Source organism: Rhinopithecus bieti, unplaced genomic scaffold (genome assembly GCF_001698545.2).
Source record: "Rhinopithecus bieti isolate Rb0 unplaced genomic scaffold, ASM169854v2 scaffold_32597, whole genome shotgun sequence".
Lineage (NCBI taxonomy): Eukaryota > Metazoa > Chordata > Mammalia > Primates > Cercopithecidae > Rhinopithecus > Rhinopithecus bieti.
The window spans coordinates 182,548-191,519 of NW_016813826.1; the positions used below are offsets into that span (position 1 = coordinate 182,548).

The following is an 8,972-nucleotide window of genomic DNA, read 5'->3' on the forward strand; positions in this document are numbered from 1 at the left end:
AAAAAAAAAAAAACTATATATGAAATGCAAATAATTTCAGTGGAAAACTTCTCATTGTAACCGCATTAGGAAAATGAAAATCTTCAGTATATTTATACACCTTAGCTTTACCTTGATATCACAAAAGGCAAGGAAATGATGGTGCTGATAGTCTGAATGCTATGCTCAACTCTGGCCCTTGGATTTGGAAACCATGGGTGAGTTTTAATGTCAATACAACCTTATTATCTATATTTCAAGGCATTTTTCTTGACTGAATTTATAAATTTAGGAGTATTGAACAGTTTCTGTAGTTTGTTCATTATATGTTTTATATTGACAAAAGACAAAATTATAATAAATTTAGTTTAACGATCTAGCTGACTTTTACTTGCAATTTTAGAATTGGGTAATACCTCCTTCTGTAAAATAGAATGAGTGTTCCGATGGGCTGAGCAGAGGAAGTTGGCTTTAGGCAGAAAAGGGCTGAAGAAGGAAGAAACAGAGGACAAAAATGGATTGGCCATTTCATAGTTACTTCTCTTGTAAAGATTGTAGCAGTGGGGACTTCTTTATTATGCTGGCTAAAACTGGCTTATTTCGGGATTTGGGTATATTTATTTTGGGCTTAAATTTTTGAGAGTTAAATTGTTTTCTTTAAGATATAACATAGTCACATGATTCAAAACTCAGTAAGTTTTGCAAAATAATGTCACAAGAAGGTCTCCCTCCTACTCCTGTCCCCCAGGCATTCCTCTGGCATGCCAGAGACAGCTAACGATACCAGATCCTTTTGTATCTTACTAGAACTCTTCTAGGCATTTACAAGCAAACATGTATATAGCAATCTTCTTAATCAAATAGCACACATTACACACTGTTGTGTACCTTGCTTTTATTTTAACACATCATAGAATTCTTTCTATTTAAACTTCTGGAAAATTCTCATCCTTTCTTTGTGATTGCAAAGTGTTCAGTAGTATAGATATATCATACTTTAGCCATTCCTCTAAAAGTGACCATTTAAGATGCTCTCAGTCTCCAGCAATTTTTAAAAATGATACAATGTAAAGCCTTGCCTATACACTATTTCTCAGATGTCCTGGTATATTTAAATAACTTCTTGAGTGTAGAACTGTTCAGTGTATTGTTTTTAATGCTGAAAGACATTTGTCAAATATTTAGTCATTTCATTACACAAGTAATGTAATGCTATGGATATAGCAAAGGAGGGAGAGAAGAATGTTTCAGAAGCCTGGGGACCCTGGGCTTGGGAAAGTTCCAAAGTGTTGTGACAATATTGTGTATTCTGTTTCCTGATATATTTGGGAATTAAGAGTTATACCCTGCTCAGTTCTCACCAATGCACATTTCTGATTTGGGACCAATGATAGTTGTCTGGGTTTTGTAGGAGCTGATGACCATTTTCCAACTATTGCACTGGAATGGAAGCCTAAAAGCCCTTCGTGAAACAAAGTGTTCCCGACAGGTAAGATTTTCTAATCAAGTCTGAGTTCGTGTTACATGAACTAAGCAGGTGGCTCATCATCTTCCTAGGAGATTTCCTTTATTCGGATTTTTCCGAATATAAATTTGGTACCTTATTTATTAAGAGCAGAGGACACATGAAGAAATATATGGAACAACCCCACTGAGTCAGGGACTGACCAAATATACACACTAAAAAGAACGTGGGCACAGGACTGATTTAGGTACCTGTACTGAATGCAAACCAAAAGGATCATAAAGGCAGACAGCTTCTAAAGAAAATCCTGGATCTGCTCCATACACCTCCCCTGCCTCCTTGGAATGTGTACCCTCTTGCACCTTCTGATGCAGAAACTTGAAAATGCAATGCTTCTGAAACCTCGTCGCTGGAGAGTGGCCAAGTTGGTGGCAGGAGAAGAGTATTTCCTACTCCTGCCAAAAGTCCCCAATAAACAACAGAAATGATTATAAACTCTGACAAGCCGGCATTTAATCACCCCATTTTTTTGGTTTAGAAGTTTCTTCTTTATTTTCAGAGACACGGTCTCACTATTTCTTTGTTATTTATGAGAAGCACCCTTCCCCCCTTTTAAATAGCTAATGTAAACCCCCGCCTGTGTATTTAATGGTTTTCACCTGCTGTTCTCCAAGATTTATCCTTCCTCTACCCACCGTTAGAATGTGAAAGATGGTAGTTTATTTCTGAGAATTTCCTAGTAGGAATTTGTATGAGGAAGAAAGCCTCTAGGAATCAGCAAGGGAAGGGTGGGTATAAGGAGCTTTCCATGCATTGCAACCCCTAGAGATTTTAGTTGTTTTTTGCTTAGAAAGTCTAGGTTTCAGTTGTCAAAGATGGAAAAGAAATGAGTAGCTGACAATGGCTTTGGTTTTTTTTTCCTTTTCCTTTGATTTTACAAAAGGCCTTTGAAATATGCTGGTTGGGTTATAAACACTTTTCCATGATTGTTTTAATTTGTTAAGGTCATAAATGCATACCATATGTTCTTGAAAATAAAAATAAGCAATGCATTCGCTCCACATGATCAACTCTGCATATGATGTTATTATGTATTGACAAATTTTTCACACGAGAATTGACAGGCAGTAACTAATTTTTAATTATTTGCAAAAGTAAAAGACAATGTACCATGAAGGTATCATTATGATATCAATAATGGAGATATCTACCTTCCATCATACATTTCTAAACTCCCTTCTGTATTTACTGTGAGACAGTTGGACCATCTCCCTTGTACTAATACCACAGTTGATTCTCCTGGTTTCTAAATGATACTCTGAGATGCCCTTAACTAAGAGCTTCCTGCTTTCTTCAGTGGATTTGACCAAATGCCATTCTGCCCAAATCCCTCTGTAGAGCTACTTCCCTCTCTTTCCAAAGGAAGTAATGCTGGGCAACAGGGTTCAATGAATAAATGAGGTCATATTCATAGTAGTTGTTGTAGGAATGTATTTTCAGTGAATGGCTTGTATTTCTAGAGGTGGCAGAGCTGTGTTTGGTGAACATTATTGAGTCATTCCTGGGGATGTGTTTTGACTCAACCCGGAGTGGTGTGCTTTGCTAGGCCAACTTAGCCCTTCATTTCCTTTACAGAAGTAAACCAGGGGTTTTGGTTTCAGTTTTTGAACATGAGAGAGGTTGGGGGATGTGGGAAGCAGGGGTAGGCATGTGGACAGGTTTCTTTGTTGCTCTTTATTGACACCCTGGATTTTGTTTCTTGGCCCCCAGGAAGTCATCTCCTACTATTCTCAGTATTCTCTAGATGAAAAGATGCGCAGCCACATGGCCCTAGACTGGATCATGAAGGAGCGGGAGTCACCAGGAATTGTCTCTCAAGAGCTACGAATGGCCCTGAGGCAGTTGGAGGAAGCCAGGAAAGCAGGACAAGAACTACGGTTTTACAAAGAAAAGAAAGAAATCTTGAGCTTAGCCCTGACTCAGATCTGCAGTGACCCTGACACTTCCTCACCCAGTGATGATCAGCTGAGCCTTACAGCCCTGTGTGGCTATCACTAGCAAGGCCAAGCCCCGGGTGCCCTCAGTGATGGCAGAGGCCAGACTCTGACATTAGGAATTTCAGTGCAGAGGTCCTCAGAGGCTCTAGCATCTCTAGCTACTACCGGAAGGCTCTCCTAACCCTCTCCACACATTCCATTTACAGAGTATGAGAGTTGTAGGACCTTTACAAGACCCAACAAGCCACTCAATGCATTTTTTCCATCACACTCTCAATAGTTCCAGCTCAGGATGAAAGGATAGACACAAAACTGTTCGAAAAACATTTCCAGGCCTGGCTCTAACCTAAAGCCTGATTGACATGTGCCTTGCTAGATTATATATGTTGTTTCAAAGAAGAGTCCAATATAGCATCCCCCAAAAGAACAGCAGCCAGAACTAGGTAAAGTAGCATGATAGCAGTTTTAAAAAATACTTAGGTTTAAATAAATAATACGGATTGTTTTACAAAATATGTAAGGATCAGAGTCTCTTTCTAAGCTTTGTAAGCTAAGCAATAGTTTATGTCACTAGATACACTGCAAAGATACAGTGGGGATTTTATCTGGGGATCTCACCATCAAGGATCTTGAAATAGTAATAGTATGAAAATACTAGATAAAATTAATGTTTAAAAGCTTTTGTAATAATAATTTTTTAAAACCCATGCTCTTCCATATATGGGGATAAATATCACCTAGAAAAGTAGCCTCACTCTTATTCCTCAAGAATATCCAACTTTTATGAGTCTTGCAATCAATTATGTTCATTTTTAATTTGCAAATAGATAACCTGAACTAATTTGTTCTTATTTTTTGCCACTGCAAACATATATCTACAGGGAGAAAAATTAATGGCATTGCAAAGGTTAAAACATTTTGAAAAATTATTAGCATGTGACAAAGAATGCTTGCATTTGATTAGTTTCACTAGCATTTGAAAGAAGGACTCTTTAGCTCTTTTTGTTATTCAAGAGCATAAGCAACCAGTAGCTCAAATGTAGTATCATTGTTAAGTTTAAGTCACTGGAATCTTCTTTAAAGGAGGGATAAGACATTGCCATCTCTAATTGACTCATCTATATGGGTCAATCAACTGAACAAAAAAAAATTTTTTTTTTTTTTTTTTTTTTTTAGTAGAGATGGTATTTCATCATGTTGCCCAGGCTGGTCTTGAACTCGTAGGCTCAAGCAATCTGCCTGTCTCTGCCTCCCAAAGTGCTGAGATTACAGGCGTGAGCCACCATGGCTGGCCTAAACTAATTTTTAGATAGTTTCTGATCACTCAAATTTAAGAATGTCAGCAATGTCAATTTTAAATGCTTATAGGTATTTCCTTATCTATAACATGAAAATGATTATTCTGCATTTTATCCAATAGTCCAAATTAAAGAAAATATTTTTCTCAATTTAAAATAATTTCTTTTTCTTTTGTTTATGCAAGTGCATACATGCTTCACTGAAAGCAAAACCATTATAATTACATTAAAGTTTATAAAATAAGATATTTTAACCTCATATCTAATAAGTATGTACAAAGGTAACTATCACTCCTTAAATTCACATGAAAACTACTGTAACTGATCATGTATTTTGGAATTAGACTTGATAATAAAAGATTATCATGTATCACATATCTCACACCAGGGGAACATTTAGCTACATAATTTTCCCACTTTAATATCTTTTAAAGGTAATAGTAATTTTTGGCACATTTTATTTTAAAATATTATTTAAACAAAAGTTACATTCCTTTCCACAATGAGGCTAAATGTCACCTAGGAAATAACTTTATTCCCTTATATTCCTGAAAAGGAATCAGAATTAACATTTTTATGTTGAATAAATTTTAAAATTTAGGAAACATTCTATTTAATTTGTTTCATAAAGCCATTACTCTTTACATTGCCATTTCCAAAAAGCCACAATTTCCCATGTTGGATGTGATTAAAGTTAGGCACACCTTTACTGCATTAGCAGCCTTTGACAATGACTTCCTCAAACTGACACCACCTTAATTAGATGCAGGGACAGGGATCAGATGGTATGATATCAAATTCACTTTCTGTCCTACAAGTTAAAAACTGTACCCATTCTGTAAATTGAAAATAGAGGTTTTCCCTTGGCCACTGTCAATTTTTCCTGACTGGTCAAAACTGCCCATTCTTCTTGGAATGGTATGGAAGCTTCAGCAAAAGACGTAAAAGTCAGAATCTTTGCTGGTTCCTTGAATGCTCATTTGATAGTAAATCAATTTCAGCTGAGACATAAGCGCTGTCCGTACATCATACAAACATCTTTACAGCCTAGAGAAAAGAAGGTTGAAGAGCAAAGCAGATTTTTTTTTTTCCTTTTCTCTATCTTGCTCTGAACAACACACTGTGATAAAGGAGACTAGAGTGGAAGATTCCCTATTTAAACACATGAAGCTCTGGATCCTAGCCTTTTTTAGTTATAAACCCTTTGAGAATGTGATAAAAGCTATGGATCATCTCCTAGGAAAATCGAACAAAATGTATACATTCACGTTACACAGTTCCAGAATATATGGACCCCCCAAAGACCATGGATTGCCCTAGGGGATCCTTAGATTCTTGTTTAGAACTGTTGATTTTGAACACAACATACAGTGTCAAGGTTTACATCAGTGATCCACCATAACTCAGACATAGCCCAGGTAGCCTGTTTCTAACACAACTGTCATAATTCTGAAATCCAAAATTGCACTGTGTTTGACAGGAGTTAGTTTAATTTCCACAAAATCCAAATTTACCGTATTACTGTTTTTTAAAAAGCAGTTTAGAGCAAACTAGTCGCTAAACTCGGGTGAATGGGACAGAAAGTACAGATTTAATAAAGTCGTACCTCTAATGTTCAGAATTTGGTTGTCTATTTGTTCAAAGCTATAATTCACTCCTATTTTTGCTGTTAAATTTATTTACCTATTTCTAGAAAAGGAAAATAATTAAACCATAGATATTCCTGAAATGCTGTACCTGTATCAACTATGAATCTGATCAGCTAAGTCTCCGGAAAAAGAGAATCAAAAGGATAAAGGTTTAACACTTTTCTGTTTCTTTAGAGAAAGTTTTCAAAGCCAGAGGTGGTGTTGTAGTTGACTTTATCTCTAGCTGAGATGCTTTAGAGAATTCTGAGTTTTATCATGCCATGCCTTTCTTTTTATCCAAAGGACAAAAGAAGCCGGACTAAGAATATTTTTATACTATATTCGAAGGTAAACATTAGTTAAGATGTTATCTCTTATATATTGTTGATTTTTTTGTTGGTTTGCCTTACAGAAATGCAAATATCAAGATTTCTTCTATAGTGTCCATCCTTAGAGGTAACATTAAGATTGTTTTTAGCCAAGGCTCTAGGAAAATGAAAATCCTTCTCCTTATAACAGTGGTTCTCCATTTTGACTGTACATTAGAAATACCCAAGGAACCTTAAAAAACCCTAAATATCCAGATTGTACCCAAACCAATCAAATCAGGCTCTGGGAGTGGAGCGCAGGCATCAGTATTTTCTAAAGCTCCCCAGGCAGTTCTAACACGCAGAAGGTTGATCACCACCGGTTGCTCCAGAAGTACTGGCTCAGAGGTCTATGCCTAACCACTGGGAACTATTACTCCACTTGACCTTGACCTCAAACTCAAATGTAGAGCTCTTCTGAGCTGGGTAGAAGCACATTTTTTTTGCTTGGATAAGAGGTCTCTCCTGGAACCCAGGACTAAAGCAGGGCAAGTACACACACATGTGCATATATGCACAAACATCCCTCATCTGAGCAGGAGAGCCAGATTCTGCCCCAGGGTCCAAGCTCTCTTTCTCAAACATGATAGATAACCATCTGCACCAGAATCGTATCGGTTCCTTATCTAAAAATACAACTTCCTAGGCTGCACCTTAGACCTTGCAACCAAATTTCAGGAGAGGGTCTGGATTATGTACCACTTCACCAGGTGTTTCTGATCACACTTCAGCTTGAGATCTTCTGGGTTAAAGCTACCTAACACATCCTTTACTGGGCAGCAGAGCCCTGGCTTCTACAGAGAGAGCACAGAAAGGAATAAGGGAGTGTGTGAAAGGTTACCTCTCCACCCCTCCTGGAAGCTAGAGAGAAGAAGGGGCAAAAAGATCTGTTGCATTTACCTCTCAAATGAGCAGCACCCACTCTTTGATCACTTTGGCCCCAACATTTGGTATTACTTTTAATCCCTTTCCTAGAAATCATAAAAATACCTATCAGCTCATGGTTAAAGTCATGTTTTAATATCTAACTAAGTCCCAGTAACACTTTCCTCCTTGGAGCAAAGTAGGTGGTGAAAAAGGCAAGCAGAAGCTTCTTTTGAGAGCTATTGATTCTCTAGTATTGTTGCTTCCCAAGCAAAAGTCCCAGATTGCCACCTATTTATAGGCACTTCCCAATTCTAGCCACAACTGGGCTCCACATGTCCATTTGTAAGTCAGTTCAACTGTGAGGATAATACATTTTTCTGTAGGATCAAGGTCATAAATGGTGATAAGTTTCCCAGACCAGCCTATACAGGCCATAGAGTGCCTAAAACATTGACTGTGGGACATAATGCAGCTCTGGGTTGTGAGTGGGCAGAGGAAGGCAGCACAAGGAGCAGCTGTGAGTTTAGGGCATCATATGGAAACACCTCCCTGGAGCATGTTTCTCAGTTTCAGACTGGTTCTCTAGACACTCCCTTTATTTTTTCTTTGTCCCCTCACAGATTAACTTGCCAACGCCCCACCTGCTCCCATGACCTATTGCCTTTTCTGATCATGGCTTCTTCTACTTTTGACTTGCTAAGGAGAGATGATTTTTTTTTTTTTTTTNAGGCTCTGTGACATCTTTTGACTGATAGAATGTGCTTGGAGTGACACAGTGGACTTCTTGGTCCAGACCTTCAGAGGCCTTGCAGCTTCTATTTCGGCGGTCTTTTTATTTATATTTTTATTTATTTGTTTTGAGACATGATCTCACTCTACCACCCAGGCTGGAATGCAGTGGCAGAAATCATAGCTCACTGCAGCCTTGACCTCCCAGGCTCAAATGATCCTCCCACCTCAGCTACCTGTGTAGCTGGGACTGTAGGCACGTGCCACCACACCCAGCTAATTTTTGTATCTTTTGTAGAGATGGTATTTCATCATGTTGCCCAGGCTGGTCTTGAACTCGTAGGCTCAAGCAATCTGCCTGTCTCTGCCTCCCAAAGTGCTGAGATTACAGGCGTGAGCCACCATGGCTGGCCTAAACTAATTTTAGATAGTTTCTGATCACTCAAATTTAAGAATGTCAGCAATGTCAATTTTAAATGCTTATAGGTATTTCCTTATCTATAACATGAAAATGATTATTCTGCATTTTATCCAATAGTCCAAATTAAAGAAAATATTTTCTCAATTTAAAATAATTTCTTTTCTTTTGTTTATGCAAGTGCATACATGCTTCACTGAAAGCAAAACCATTATAATTACAT

General features: G+C 37.8%; 1 protein-coding gene across 1 annotated transcript in view; it reads left to right on the plus strand.

Annotated features, from left to right (window-relative positions):
- Positions 1–6,357, plus strand: part of LIX1 (limb and CNS expressed 1) — a 51,909-nt gene extending 45,552 nt beyond the window's left edge. Inside the window, exons 5-6 of the mRNA XM_017848973.1 lie at positions 1,391–1,468; positions 3,215–6,357. Coding sequence (XP_017704462.1) covers positions 1,391–1,468; positions 3,215–3,502 — 366 coding nt within the window. The 3' untranslated portion in view covers positions 3,503–6,357. The remainder of the gene's footprint in view (positions 1–1,390; positions 1,469–3,214) is intronic.
- The last annotated feature ends 2,615 nt before the right edge of the window (positions 6,358–8,972 follow it).